This window comes from Squalius cephalus (assembly GCF_949319135.1).
Source record: "Squalius cephalus genome assembly, chromosome: 5".
NCBI classification, from domain to species: Eukaryota; Metazoa; Chordata; class Actinopteri; order Cypriniformes; family Leuciscidae; genus Squalius; species Squalius cephalus.
This window is the reverse complement of record NC_137126.1, coordinates 32831926-32847983: the sequence shown is the minus strand read 5'-3', so window position 1 is coordinate 32847983 and position 16058 is coordinate 32831926. Positions and strand designations below refer to the sequence as shown.

Genomic DNA, 16058 nt, shown 5'->3' with positions numbered 1-16058 from the left:
TCACGGCTGGATGAAAACGCTAAATTATCCAAATTGACAGAGTGTGTTAAAGATATAAAAGATTGGATGACGCGCAATTTTCTTTTATTAAATCCAGACAAGACAGAGGTACTAATCATCGGTTCAAAAAACCACCCACAAAACCTCTTACAATACAACTTTAACATCGTAGGATGTCCTGTTACTTCATCCTCTACAGTAAAAGACCTGGGTGTTATATTAGACTGCAACCTGTCTTTTGAAAATCATATTTCATATGTTACAAGAACAGCCTTTTGCCACCTTAGAAACATTGCTAAGCTACGTAATATGCTATCTGTTTCTGATGCAGAAAAGTTAGTTCATGCATTCATGACCTCGAGACTAGATTACTGTAATGCTTTATTGGCTGGTTGTCCTGCATCCTTAATAAACAAGCTACAGTTAGTCCAAAATGCCGCCGCTAGAGTTCTAACTAGATCAAGAAAATATGATCATATAACTCCAATTTTATCATCACTACATTGGTTACCTATAAAGTCCCGTATTAATTACAAGGTATTGCTACTGACTTATAAAGCCCTAAACGGCTTAGCTCCAGTTTATTTAACGGATCTTCTATCGCCCTATAATCCATTGCGCTCTTTAAGGTCAGTAAATTCGAGGCTTTTGGTCATACCTAGGATATCCAGATCCACCAAAGGAGGGAGAGCATTTTCACATTTAGCTCCAAAACTCTGGAATAGCCTTCCTGATACTGTTCGTTGCTCAGACTCGCTCTCCCAGTTTAAAACTAGATTAAAGACGCATCTCTTCAGCCAGGCATTCATATAATACTTTTAATCTTACAGTTAAATCCGGTCTCTAGTTCATAAACGCCAGAGGAGAACTGGCCCCTGACTGAGCCTGGGTTCTCCCAAGGTTTTTTTTTCTCCATTAGGTCACCTGATGGAGTTTTTCGGTTCCTTGCCACTGTTGCCTTTGGCTTGCTCAGTTGGGGATATTTGGGAATATTTAATTTAATTAATCAATCAACGATACTATTGATCAGCATTACCAAACGTGGACGTTCCACTAGAAACAAACATTGATGTATTGTTTTATTACTGTGAAGCTGCTTTGATACAACCTATGTTGTGAAAAGCGCTATATAAATAAACTTGACTTGACTTGACTTGACTTGAATGAAAATTGCTGTTATCAGATTTTCAGGTGATATTCTCAGTTCATTCAGTTAACGGACGCTCTGAGGTAAAGTGAATTCAGACTGCAGACTAAGCAACAATTGTATTTAATTGTAGTCTACAGTACAATCATAACATAGTACAGACATGATCTTAATTGCATAATATCCTTAAACATAACAATATTGCTGGCCATAAACTGACAAAGTGTGCGTCCGTTGTGCGATACCTCGAGTTGTCATAGACGCGATGCGGCGCTGCGCTTCTCGTCCAGTGTGCGACCCCCTTTAGATTATTGGCAGCATAAAAAAACGAAACGATGTGACAGCCATGGGCTGAACAATACAAGTTACCGGTAATATCCATCGAGCCTATAGAACTAGTTGCCAGAAACACATCAACAAGAAAGAATGAAGGCTACCCTGTAAAACAACTGCAATCATGTGATACAGAAGGACCCTATTCATCACTATCATCTTCACCGCGATCCTCAACTACAAGTTCATTGGCGAATTCCTCCTCCTCGTCGCTCTCCTCCACTTCCTCCTCTCCGGCCTCCGCTAACTCTGCTTGCTTTTCAATTTATAGCAGAAATGTTTGAGCGAATGCATTCAGTAAACATGAGAATTACAATTTATGAAACCTTTTGAACTTTTATGTAACCTTTAAAAGTTCAAATTTGGATTCAAGACACTCTTGATACTCAGCACTCTTGTGATGCGAATAATAAGGTTTAATGTAATCATACCGATCAGATATTAGTGTTGTAATAGTGTATCTTGTTGAAAAAAAAAAAAAACACACAAAGGCTAATTATTTGCTGAAATAAACAGGTTTATTAAGAAAGGTATTTTTACAATAAACATTCATATTATATGACTTCAGTAAATGCTCCTTTCAAGTGTTAAAGATTCATTCTTCTTTGACCTGGGAAAGAAGGAAGAGTTAAACATTAGTCTTATTAACAAAAATGTTCTTCACTTTACATAATGAAGAGAATACAGATGTGCAAATGTCATACAGGATATGTAACATCAGCAAAATGCAATTATTATAGTTCCACTACTTCTTCTAAGAGGTAGTTCATGTATTTGGATAAACAAGTTGAATAAATAATGCAAAAAAACAAAACAAAAAAAACTCATCTAGTCTAACCTTTCCAGAATCACGGCTCTTAACTCTGAGCTTGTTGACCTGAGACTCAGAAATGTCAGCACGCTCCTCAGCCTCCTCAAGCTCATGCTGCACCTTCCTCAACTTGGACAGGTGAACATTGCCTTGCTCCTCCTAAAGGTTTTTTTTTTTTTATATGGTTCATGTATCACGTTTAATCAAATTAGAATTCCAATATAAATAATTACAGTGTCAAAATGTTCTATTAGATTTTACATACCGCCTCTTCAGACTGTCTCTTGTAGACTTTGACCTTCAGCTGCAGTTTGTCAACCAAATCCTGGAGTCTGGTGATGTTCTTCTTGTCCTCGTCAGTCTTCAAAAATTACACATTTACAAAATTAAGCATTGATCCTTTACTAAAAATAGGCATTGTCAGGAGACTATTATACAGACTCTTTTGTCCGAACAAACTTGTGAGGAATATGGTCATACCTGATAAGTGAGCTCTTTCACTCTCCTCTCATATTTGCGGACACCTTTAACAGCATCAGCTCCACGTCTCTGCTCAGCTTCAACTTCAGCCTCAAGCTCACGGACCTAAAGAACATATTATTATTCAAACCAATCGTAATATAACATACTTCACCTTGCCCATATCATAACTATAAAGAGGCTTACTCTGGACTCCAACTTCTGGAGTTGTTTCTTTCCTCCTTTCATGGCCAGATTCTCAGCCTCATCCAGACGGTGCTGCAGGTCCTTCACTGTGACCTCCAGATTCTTCTTCATCCTCTCAAGGTGAGAACTGGTGTCCTGCTCCTTCTTCAGCTCTTCTGCCATCATTGCAGCCTTTTGCATTAATACAGAAAGTCATTAGATCCACATTTTTTACGTAAAATGTATGTAAGCGTCTTATGAAACATTTGGCAGCTACTCTTTCTCACATCAGTGATGGCCTTCTTGGCCTTCTCCTCTGCATTTCTGGCTTCCTGTACAGTGTCATCAACTTCACTCTGGACATGAACAAGGTCAGCCTCAAGCTTCTTCTTGGTGTTCAGGAGACTTGTGTTCTACAAAATGGAAAGCAACAGTTTGAACATTTTGAATGATGCTCTCAAATTCAGGGAAACAATATGCCCTTACCTGAGAGTGCAGCAGCCCAGCACGCTCACTGATATCCACCAGCTCTTGTTCAGCCACTTTGCGGCCTCTCTCTGTCTGCTCCAGAGCAGCTCTCAGCTCCTCAATCTCAGACTGCATCAGAGTGTGTCTGCGCTCCACCATGGCCACCTGCTCCTTCATGTCTTCCTGTCCTCTCTGGGCATCATCAAGGTGCAGTTGGGCATCCTGAACATAACAATAGCTGTAGAATGAGCTTCCGATGTGATTTCTGCTAGGCTGTACTTACCATATGTTAGATTATATATATATATATATATAAAAAAAAAGAATACATCCCAAAGTCAAAAAGAAGAATTCCTATGCATACCTTGAGTTGTCCCTGAACATTCCTGAGCTGTTTCTGGGCCTCAGCAGCCTGGCGATTGGCGTGACTCAGCTGAATCTCCATCTCATTAAGGTCTCCCTCCATCTTCTTCTTGATTCTCAGGGCATCATTCCTGCTCCTGACTTCAGAGTCCAGAGTGCCCTGCATGGATTCAATGACTCTCTGGCTGTTCCTCTTGATCTGCTCCATCTCCTCATCCTTCTCTGCAAGCTTCCTGTCAATCTCTCCCTTGATCTGGTTTAGCTCAAGCTGGACTCGAAGAATCTTGGACTCCTCATGCTCCAGTGTACCCTATGAAAAATAAAACAACATTTAAATATAAGAATAAAAATACACACAGTGTATTGATGAATACAACACTGTATGATGGTTCTAGCAAGAATCTGATCTCCAGATACTCACTTCAGCCTCTTCCAGGGCGGTCTGAATCTCTGCCTTCTCAGTCTCCACTGTCTTCTTGGCCTTTTCCAGCTCATGGATGCTCTTACCAGTCTCACCTATCTGCTCTGTCAGATCTGAAATTTCCTCTATAAAGAGAAAAACATAATATGTATAATAATGCACATTCATTAATCAAATGTGCTTACTTTTTAATGCTCACCGAGAATTAGAACATTTAAAGGGATAGTTCACCCAAAAATGAAAATGTTATCATTAATTAATTACTCACCCTCATGTCATCACAAAACTGTAAGACTTTCGTTCATCTTTGGAACACAAATGAAGATCTTTTTGATGAAATTTGAAAGCTTTCTGTCCCTCCATAGACAGCAACATAATTGATTCTTCGACGCTTCAAAAAGGTTATAAAGAGATCATAAAACTAATCCATATGAATTAAGCTCTCAGATTTCATAAAAAAGATCTTAATTTGTGTTCCGAATATGAACAAAAGTCTCACGAGTTTGGAACAACATGAGGGTCAGTAATTAGTAAAAGAATTTTCATTTTGAGTGAACAATCCCTTTAAGTTTTTTTTTTCTAATTTAACGGTTTCATTCTTACGCTGCAGATTCTTGTTCTCTCTCTTGAGGGTCTCCAGCTGATCCAGGCTCTCCTCATAGGAGTTCTTCATCTTGAACAGTTCAGTGCTGAGTGAACGAGCCTCTTTCTGGGCACCTTCCAGCTCGGCCTGACCTTCCTCATATTTCTGCTTCCATTCTGCCAGGACCTTTGGTGGAGATATTTTAGGATAGAGTTTGTTTAAAAAATGTTGAACAAAGCCCATTCCAGCAATACTTTACAAAGAGAATATAATATGACTAAAACTGTTTACCTTGTCGAAGTTCCTCTGCTTCTTGTCAAGGTTGGCAGCCAAACCATTGGCTCTCTCCACATCGATCATGAGGTCCTCCACCTCACCCTGGAGTCTCTGTTTGGTCTTCTCCAGAGATGCACATTTGGAGTTCACGGCCTCAACTTGTTCCTCTGCCTCTTGCAGACGCTGAGCTAGCTTCTTCCTATAAGTAATACACATTAATTTGAATTCTAATCTATAAAATAGCTGTGAGAGTTAGGAGTATTATACAATAATATACATACTTGGACTCTTCAAGCTCCTCCGTGCGCTGGATGGCATCAGTTTCATATTTGGTTCTCCACTGAGCAACCTCACTGTTGGCCTTTGACATTCCCCGCTGCAGCTCAGCCTTTGCCTCCTGCTCTTCCTCAAACTGCTCACGGAGCAGGTCGCAGTCATGACGGGCTGATTGCACAGCATGGGCCAGTGCGTTCTTAGCCTAAGGGACAAAGTTGCATAATATTATTGTATTATTGTCTCTACAGTAAAGTAATTCATGAATTGATTATGCTGTATTACCTTAACCTCCTCTTCAATATGCCTCTTAAGCTCCTCAATTTGCTGAGTGAAAGCTTGTTTGCCTCTGGTGAGCTGAGAAACCAGAGCCTCCTTCTCCTCCAGCTGACGGCCAAACTCACCTGTATAGATTTAGATTCACTGTGTCAGATTTTTCTATGTCTCTATCAGTTTATTTCAAAACAAATGGATGTAAGATTTTATCAGTGTTACAGTCAGAAATTTACAGCTGAATAATCTTAATACACTATTATTTTTGATTAATTATTGTTGATGATTATTATTGATTATTGTTGATAATTATTGTTAATTATTGACATTAATTACTTTTGATATAATATTAATTTGTTCATGAGTTACCATTTTCAGTTTGAAATCTTGCACTTTGAGTACTGAGATCATTTAACTGACGAATGTTCTCGTCATTCTTGGACTTAATTTCACTAAGTTGGTCCTCAAGTGTGCGGCACATCTTCTCAAGATTGCCCTGCAAATACAAAAGTCATTAGATATTTTAAAGAACTTCAAGACTTGTTGTATGTGACCCGTGCTAGCAAAATGAGTCACAATGAGCACATTTTCAAAAATGAGTTATTGTTATTTACTTTTATTGTTATTAAAAAACATTCATGTATGATGATGTATGATTTGTTGGAATCAGACAAAAAAGGACTGTGCTACACCTATTTGAAGTCAATAGAGTCAGCAAAGTATATTTTGAGAAAAATCTAGTTTAAGTTTTCTGAAGGATCCAAAACAAAATCACCTTGCAACCATACCTTAAAATCCCTGGTAATACCACCAAATTTGGCTTACACCAAATCAAAACCAAATATCTATAGGAAAAATATAGATTAACTTTTCTTTTCATTAGATGAGACAGCAGCCTGTATATTGAGACCTACTGTAATGCACGTATCTAATATAATGTTACATATCAGATGTTTTTCCCCAACAGTTAACCAAACGTTCAAGCATAACAGATAAGGTTTGCGCTTTGTACTTTGTGTTGATCTGTCAGTCAGTGCAAGTAAGATCGTTTTGTTTACATCAGCATGAGTTTAAAAATCATATTCCATTGGTTCACGCTTACGCCATCGAGAATTCACTATGAATATTAAAACTTGTGCAGTCGTTGAGAAGCGAGTAAAGAAAAATGGCAATTTTTCATGGATTATTAAAACAAAGGAAAGATTTAGGAAGGTACACCTCTCAGAAAAGTTAAAAATAAAGATCATTTTAGATGTTTCATTACTATTTGGAGCATTGGGATCGCTAGAAGAGGGCTTAATGAACCAATTTTTGTGAATGAAAATGAAATTCGACCAAAATTTACATTTGCCTGTAGCTCAAAATTAGCACATGCATATTCTGACTCATTTTTGCCAGCATGGGTCACATATATTCTTTAGAATATTTCTCAACCTTTGCTTTAGCAACAGCTTCCATGTTGCTGGAAAGATCATCAATCTCCATTTTGAATTCACTCTTCTCTTTCTCAAGCTTCTGCTTGACACGCTGCAGGTTGTCGATTTGCTCTCCCAGCTCGGCCACACTGTCTGCCTGCTTCTTGCGGAGGGCACCAGCAGTAGCTTCATGCTGGAGGGTGGACTCTTCAAGATCACGACGCAGCTTCTGGAATTCAGCTTCACGCTTCTTATTCATCTCGATCTGAGCAGAAGTGGCTCCTCCAGCCTCCTCAAGCCTCTCACTGATCTCCTCAAGTTCCCTGGAGAGATCAGCTCTCTGCTTCTCAACCTTGGCACGAGCAGCGCGCTCAGCCTCGATCTCTTCCTCCAGTTCCTCAATGCGGGCCTATGGTGGTAAGTAGTTAATTCGATTTTTGGTTATCTGTATTTGATCATAATGATGTAATGTTTGAAAAAAATCTCAAAATACCTGAAGCTCCTTGATTTTCTTCTGGAGTTGAGCACCTAGAGATTGTTCATCTTCAATCTTGCTGAGCAGCTGACTTATTTCAAAGTCTTTCCTGTTCAACAATAAGGAGTTGTAAAAAAAATATAACACAACAATAAAAATTATCAATGTTTTCAAAGATTTCCTGCTTTAATTACTTTTTTATTTTCTCATCAGATTGCTGCTTGTCATTCTCCAGGTCCATGACGGACTCTTGGGATAATTTCAGGTCTCCTTCAAGCTTTCTCTTGGTTCTCTCCAGGTCCATGCGGAGCTTCTTCTCTTGTTCAAGGGAACCCTCAAGCTACAGGACAATGATATATAAAATATGTTCACAGCAGAAAACAGTTGATTTGATGAATTAATATAATTAATTTACATAATCAACTCACATCATCAACTTGCTGCTCAAGCTTTGTCTTGGATTTGGTCAGGGTGTTGACTTTGTCCTCCTCGGCCTGAAGATCATCCAGTGTCTGCTGATGTGCCTCTTGGAGGGCTTTCTTCTCCTTCGTAACCTTGGCAATGCTCTCATCCTGAGCTGCCATTTCCTCAGTCAAGTTCTTGACCTGTAGGATTTTTTGTTCCAAATAAGATTAAATATTACAATTCATATTCTATATCAATATATAAAACAGAGATTAAATTTAATCCTTAACCAACTCAATCTCTAACCTTATTCTCAGTGGCATGTTTCTCCTTCTCCACTTTAGCCAAGGTGAGCTCCAAGTCATCAATGTCTTTCTTCAGCTCAGAGCACTCATCCTCCAGTTTCCTCTTCTTGGCTGTCAGTTCAGCATTGATTTCTTCCTCATCCTCCAGTCTCTCAGTTGTCTCTTTGAGTTTAGCTTCAAGCTGAATTTTGCTTTTAATCAGACCCTCACACCTCTCCTCAGCATCTGAGAGACCCTCAGATTCCTGTTAGTAAAATAGATTGTTATTTCATTGGAAACAACCTTGCTCATTTTTAATGTAGTCAAAATTCAGTTAATTATAAAATATACTCACAGATGCTACTTGCAGCTGCAGATCATTTTTCTCTTGCAACAGTGCTACCATCTTCTCTTCAAGCTCCTTCTTTTTGGCTTCAGCCTTAACCAAAGCCTCTTTGCATTTTGTATAGTCCTCTTTCATGTTTGCCAGCTCCTTCTCAGTCTCTGCACTCTGAAGCAGAGGCTTAATCTTGTAATAAACCTTCATCCATGGCCAATGTTTGACATTCATGAATGAACGGATGTTGTATTGGATGGTGTAAATCGACTCCCTGTGAATAATTCATCATTAAATGGCATAATCATCATTAAGTTTGCACAGTTATCATTGATGTCATCTTTACTCATGACAATAATCACCTCCTCTCTGTCATTTTCACATACTCCCTCCTCATCAGGTAACCACGGCAGAGAGCCTGAGTCATTGTGACCAGAGCAGCCAGTTTCTCATCACGCATCTCCTCAAGAACACCCAAAAGACCAGCTTTGAAGAACACCTGAATTTATGTAAAACAGTAAATCAAAATATATTGATTTAAACTGTATAAGCTAAATGACCATGATCACTGAATCTTTGAAATTTGTAAAGCTAAATAATGAACCTTTGTATGTCCAAATCTGTAGTCGTCATGATTAATGTCGATGGATCCCAGGAGTTTCTCACTGGCCTTCTTGTTATCCATAAACTGTCCATCTGGGATAACACCGGCATTCAGCACCTTGTATCTGTGGAAAATTGATCAAAATACTTCATATCTTTTAATTAGGAGCCTCCTAGGAAATGTTGTTTTCATGTGGTCCCATTTACCTCTGCTTAAAGTCACCATATTGGATTCTGCTGGGGAAGCCCTTTGTGCAGATTCTGATGCCCTCCAGAACACCGTTACACCTCAGCTGGTGGATAACCAGGAAGTTCTCCATGAGACCTAAAACGAACAGTTTACACCATGAACTTGGTAAATTAACTTCATCATATATATTGAGAACCAAAATATCTGTACGTTATATATATATATATATATATATATATATATATATATATATAAATATATACTTTACCTGGAGTTTTGGACTCATTAGGAATCAGGCAACGCACAAAGTGAGGGTGAGTGGCCCTCAAGTTGGTCATGAGTTTGCCCAAGTTCTCCTGTGGAGAATAGAAAAAGGTTGGCATGCTTTTTTTTTTTTTTTTTTTTCTAAAATAAAGCAATATTACTGTGATGTCATCTCTATACATACCCTGAACTGGGAGGACACAGTCTGCATGGAGCCACCCTTCTTCTTGCCTCCCTTTTTAGTAGTATCTATTGAGATAAAAATACAAAGGAACATGTATAAATGCAAAAACTGCAAGAAAGTTCAAAACTGAATCAAAGTTTTGTTAAATAGATTTTTTCTTTACCCTCAACAACAGGTGGGTAGAGAGTAGCCAGCAGTTTGACAGAAGACTTCTGGTACAGCAGCAGAACAGAATCATTCAGTGGATCCTTGTTCTTGTCCAGCCAGCCAGTGACATTGTAGTCCACAGTTCCAGCGTAGTGAACCAGGGAGAAGTGGGCTTCAGCCTTGCCTTTGGCAGGCTTTGGTTTCTCAAAAGCTTTGTTCTTGCCAAGATGCTGATCATATAGCTTGTTCTTGAAGGAAGCGTCTGAAGCCTTGGGGAACATGCACTCCTCTTCAAGGATGGAGAAGATACCCATGGGCTGTTTATAAAAGAATGTTGTTTATTATCAAAAATAGGAGATTTTGAGAATAGGATCAATGGAAATTAATAAATTCATAAACCATTGATAACCTTCTCAATGAGCTCAATGCAAGAAGCCAAGTCCATGCCGAAGTCAATGAACTCCCAAACAATGCCCTCCTTCTTGTACTCCTCTTGCTCCAGCACAAACATGGTGTGGTTGAAAAACTGTTGCAGTTTCTCATTGGTGAAGTTGATGCACAGCTGCTCCATGCTGTTGTACTGGAGGACAAAAAATGACAGAAACATTCACTACCTTCTGAATGTCATTCATTTTGACATAAAAAGAGATAAAAGAATCATTCTTACATCAAAGATCTCAAAGCCAGCAATATCCAGTACGCCAATGTAGAAATTTCTTTGTTGTTTTGTGTCCAACATCTGGTTGATACGAATGACCATCCACAAGAACATCCTCTCATAGATAGATTTGGCCAAAGCACTAACAGAGTTGTACACCTGTAAGTAGAGTAGAGTGAATATTTTATTATTCTTCTGCAATAATTAGCCAGAACTTTAGGTTAAACACATGGCATGCTGGAAATGTTACTATACCTGTGGTACAGTCTGGCCTTTGGTCACATACTCATTTCCGACCTTGACTCTGGGGTAGCACAAACCCTTCAGCATTTCAGCAGAGTTCAAACCCAGAAGGTAGGCGATTTTGTCAGCCTCTGTTAAATACATTTTTAAATAAATTATCTTTGCTCTATAGAGTCTTTTGTGTAAAATTATAATAAATCAGGCACTAGGTACTTTCCCTTTCATTTTTAGATTTATTGATATGCACGCATCTTCTAGTTTTTATTTACACTAAACATTTTACACACAGTTTCTGTTATCAGCAAAGTCAGTGCAATGGTTACTATTTCAAAGCCCAGGATAACACAAGTCTCACCCTCTGTGCCATCAGGCTCAGCCTGCTCCTCACGCTGCTTCTGCTTGAACTTCATGTTACCATGATGAAGCACCGCTCCAGTGAACTTGTAGATGCACATTTTCTCCTCACTTGAGAAACCAAGAATGTCAATAGCATCCTGTAAATTACAGAGAATAATAAAATATATGATTTGCCATATTTAAATAGAATATTCAAGTCAATATTCAAATAGCAATGACTCACATCAGTAGCATCCAGCTCAACTTTATCATCAATGCTGGCCACTGTGATCTGACCCTGACTGCACATGGGGAAGTCATAGGGGTTGGTGGAGATGAGCGACATTTCTGTAAAAAAACACAGCATTTATGAAAGAGCATCTTACAATATTATCTGAAACATTGAATGAATGAAATATGTGCACCTACCAATAATCTCAGGCTTATGGTTGGTCATCATCTGGAAGAAGATGTGGTAGCCTCTCTCATCTGGAAGCTGGAATGACACTCTAGACTTCTCCAGCAGATCTGTTGAGAGAATGTAGTTGAGTCACAATCATCTGAAGAGTGACAGACAAAGACAACTGTTCAGGATGGATCAATTAAATCATGTCCACCTACATGTCTCAATGTCAGCACTAGCCAGTTTTCCAGTGGTGCCGAAATGAATTCTGATGAATTTACCCTGTTTAAATCATAATAATACATAAATAATAATTATTATAATCTCTTTATAGAAAACTCTGTACAGTAAAATTTAACACAACTGACCATCTGTACTGTAAATAAACAGTGGTTAACTTACAAAACGAGAGGAGTTGTCATTTCTCACAGTCTTAGCATTACCATAAGACTCAAGCAGAGGGTTGGCAGCAATGATCTGGTCCTCAAGAGAGCCCTGTAATGTTTGAAGGGTTTTTATTTATTTTCAATTGTTTTTCTATTTCATGACTAAACACAGTTTATAGGCATTTCACAAATTCACATATCGTATAGATTGTGAGATGAGTGTAAATCATCATCTTTAAAAATAATATATATGACAGTTTTGTATCTCATACCTTTATTTTACTGGCCTCTTTCTTGACACCTGACACTGCAACTGTGGCAAAGTACTGGATGACACGTTTCGTGTTCACCGTCTTTCCAGCACCAGATTCTCCACTGGTTTATAAGAGATTAGAAGACAGAAGTTTGAAAGACATGTAGACTTTTCAAAGTATATTCAATCTTTGTTCAATCTTAAATTCTATTTTGTAAATATCTCCATAAATTTTCCATCTATGTTATACTTTTCATTTTTGTTATGGTCTGAAATTAAATGAAAATACTTACGTAATCAGGACAGACTGGTTTTCTCTATCTGTTGATTGAAATTTGTAAAATATCCGCTAAATATTTATTATATTAACAGCAACATCTACTTCATCTTAATTAATTCTGTAGAATTTAATTCCATAATGTCTTACCACACTGCATGAACTGATATGCGTTGTCAGAGACAGAGAAGATGTGGGGTGGGGCCTCCATACGCTTTTTGCCTCTGTAGGCAGACACCACTTCTGCATCATACACTGGGAGCCACTTGTAGGGGTTCACAGTTGCGCAGAAGAGTCCAGAGTAGGTCTGAAATGAGCAGAGACATGGTCAGATTCCAACAACACAGAAAAAAATGAACTTAAATGCTTTTCGTATCGTTTCAGAACTTACGTAGATCATCCATGCAGCATAACGCTCTTTGAGGTTATACAGCACAGAGGCTTCATTGAGATGGGTCATCATGGCCATGTCCTCAATCTTGTCATACTTGGGAGGATTCATTGGGTAGACATCTTCTTCCTTAGCAACTCTCTCCTATAAATTTGATAAATTAGATATTAGATATAAAAGAAAACAATGTAATAAGTAATTTAATGAGCATCTACATGAATTGGAAATAAAAATGTACCTCCTTAGTGTCAAGCAAAACAACTGTGACTTTGCCACCGTCTTTGCTCTTGATTGTTCCCTTGAGGTACAACTCTTTGACATCAGCCACATAGCAGGCAGACTTGGCATCAAACGGTTTGGCCTGAGCCTCCATTCTCTCCCTCTCAGGCTTACGAAGGTAAATGGCAGCTTTGCCATAAATGGCCATCTCCGCATCTGTACTCATGATGGCGGCTTACTAAAGAGAGAAAATATCAACTTATCCATTTCAAATTTCATAAATATTCAACAAAGGCAAGACACATAAAATATAAAACACATGAATTGTGTTAAAGAGGCATATTCCTAAGTGTAGGTTTACTCATGAATACAGACACATAAAACAATACTAGATAAACATTTAGATAGAAAGCAAGAAGCAGGTAAGTGGCCCATTAATGGCAAAAATTATGACTCAATATGTCTTTCTGGTGATGAAATTTGAAATGCTGGTGTCAGGGGATGGCACATAAAGTACAATATGAATTGTGGCATATATGAAGTTTCAGGACAATACAGAGATTTTCACTGCCGACTATGAGTCTCACTTGTGGTCTCTCTGCCTGAGTGCATCCTCCTGCTACGAGTATGTATGAAACAGACAAATATTTCCTGACAAATATTAAGAAATTTCTGTCACAGATTTGGTTTCATTATATTAACTTTTCTAATGATTTATATTTATGCAAATCTCATGATGGATTATGATAGCAACACTGCATCCCAAGTTTGAATTTAATCAGACCATCAGTTCTGTAGTTTGAACCAATTTCATGTTTTGCTCTATTATAGCATCATCAATTGGCCCTTTCCTGCTTATTTTTCTGTTTCCTCAGACTGAGTCTGGACATAAATGTGTCAAATGTTCTCTGCATTTGGGCCAAATTTGTATAACTTTCCCACAAGGGGTTCTATGGGCTCTCATAGACTCAAAAGTGGTAGAAGAAAAACATAATACAATACAACACAATAAAAGCGAATACAATAGTTGGTATATTTGGCACCAAAATAAATGGTCAATGGGACCCCTTCCTTAAATTCATCTTACTAATACATTTTAAACACATTTCTTTGTAAATAAATTACATAGGTTTTTAAAAACAGCATGCTTCACCAGTTTTCGTCTATAATACAGACTATAACAACTGTTTTCCTCTACCCTAATCCACACACTGAATCATAAACTCACTTGCCTTTTGTCCTTGAGACCAGATGAAATGTTCACTTTTTTAACTGTGGATAAAAAATAAATAAGTAAAATCATTACAATGTATTAATATAAATAAAAAACACAATTACTTTGAGTACAGACGCATAAGTGATGATGTTAAATTCATTTCAGTCACAGTCAGCACAGGCTCTTACCATTTGATGGAACTTCTGAGGTCTCTTCTCTTCTCTGCATCTCTTCTGGTCTACCCTCTTGGCTTTTATAAAAGTTGATCATGCACACTAAGCATAATCTATACATGGGCAACCTGATATATTTTGATATATGATGAGCTTTCTTGACCCATTTTATAAGAAATGTATGGACAAACTGACAGACATCCTACCTGATGAAATAAGATATAAGTCAAACCTTTATTGCTCAAAAATACATAGGTCACAACTTCCATTTCAAATTTCTTGTGTATTATAATTAATTATTTTTAGTCTATTAATATCTTACTTTGACATATGACACACACTGAAGTAAATAAATCCTTTTTTGGAAAGAGGGTACATTCAGCCACCCCTCCCCTTTTTTTTTTTGAATCAGAAAACATTTCACCTTTTCAGCTATGGAAGTTCTTGTAGAAGGCTAATGTGGCAGCAGTCGGGCTAAACAATAAAATATGTTACAGATCTGACAAGATATATTGTTCAAGAATATAGAAGAATATAGAAAAACACTGTAAAATATGTCTAATACAGTGAAAACACACAAGTGTCAGTTTTTCTTTGTAGAAGAAAGCCAGTAGTGATAGAAATGGCACATTCCCACCGTGCAAAAAATCCCTTTGTTATAATTTCTGCAAATATTCAAAGATTGTAGACATTTCTTGGTCTTCAACAGCTACAGTCTAAGCCTCAGCCACATGGAGACTAAAATGATTCAAAACCACATGTTCACCCTTGAGTGGTCAAAGCCAGCAAACAATGCTAATTACCATGCTGTAAACAGAATATCTCGTTTGTTGTCTCTCATATCTCTCGTTGTACGTCATTAACAACTAGATGTTCCGTTTTTGTAATTTTTTTGTAAATGCAGTTGTCACTACCTTAAATTACTAAACTGTGTGTGTACAGAATAGGATTAAGCACTAAAAGGTGAACTGACAGCTGAATTTAGCTACAGTGCTTAGGTGGCCTTAGAGCTTCCTTCTAGAGGTTTAAAGCTACATCCACCAAACTTGGCTCAGACCTTCAGACTGTTCTGACTCGGGTTGCTATATCTTTTCTATTGGACTTTCGGTTTTCCTAAAATGATGATCAAAACTCGGAAAAGTCCCATAGACTTACATTGATGGAATGTTCAAATGAGCCAAGGCTGTTTTAAACTCCAACTGACAAAAATTCTAATTTAAACACCCAGAAGCCCACTAGACTTAATTAAAAGTGCTAAGGGTCAAAGGGTGACTACAACCATCCTCTCACTCTGAATGGTGCAGGCTGATAGGTCTTTAACTTATTGGTAGCAATCATGTCGCTATCTAAATAGCACAGTTAGTGTTGCATCAGCGGCCAATGAGCTTGCTGCTCAAACATTCAAATAGTTGGCATTGTTTGCTGTTACAGTCTGCAGCACACTTTTAGAACCCTCCACCTTCCCCAGCTCCACCTGCATAAATCTGCTACGGGGTTAATTCATGTCACATGTGCAGCAGCAGCATGTCTTAAATGCTCACAGAAATGTCTGTGAAGGTGTTCACAGTAGCAAGTCTCGGTACTTGCTCTGCAGCAGCAGCATAGC

At 38.1% G+C, this 16058-nt stretch overlaps 1 protein-coding gene across 1 annotated transcript; it reads right to left on the bottom strand.

Annotated features, from left to right (window-relative positions):
- Positions 1-1976: 1976 nt before the first annotated feature.
- On the bottom strand, positions 1977-14497 carry LOC307158939 (myosin heavy chain, fast skeletal muscle-like). Its single transcript, XM_079871961.1, has 41 exons — positions 14468-14497; positions 14292-14335; positions 13083-13297; positions 12845-12988; positions 12604-12760; positions 12470-12497; positions 12196-12298; positions 11940-12032; positions 11756-11819; positions 11564-11662; positions 11379-11482; positions 11154-11292; positions 10811-10929; positions 10565-10714; positions 10307-10477; positions 9914-10214; positions 9751-9815; positions 9571-9658; positions 9320-9437; positions 9114-9237; positions 8872-9008; positions 8528-8783; positions 8195-8437; positions 7912-8088; positions 7678-7823; positions 7502-7592; positions 7028-7417; positions 5963-6089; positions 5606-5724; positions 5329-5525; positions 5063-5246; positions 4792-4957; positions 4189-4313; positions 3769-4077; positions 3423-3626; positions 3224-3349; positions 2958-3128; positions 2772-2876; positions 2557-2652; positions 2319-2450; positions 1977-2090 (listed from the first exon to the last, which is right to left on the bottom strand). Exons 3-41 carry the CDS (start codon positions 13287-13289, stop codon positions 2076-2078), a joined length of 5790 nt encoding a protein of 1929 aa, XP_079728087.1. The 5' UTR covers positions 13290-13297; positions 14292-14335; positions 14468-14497; the 3' UTR covers positions 1977-2075.
- Between the last annotated feature and the right edge of the window lie 1561 nt (positions 14498-16058).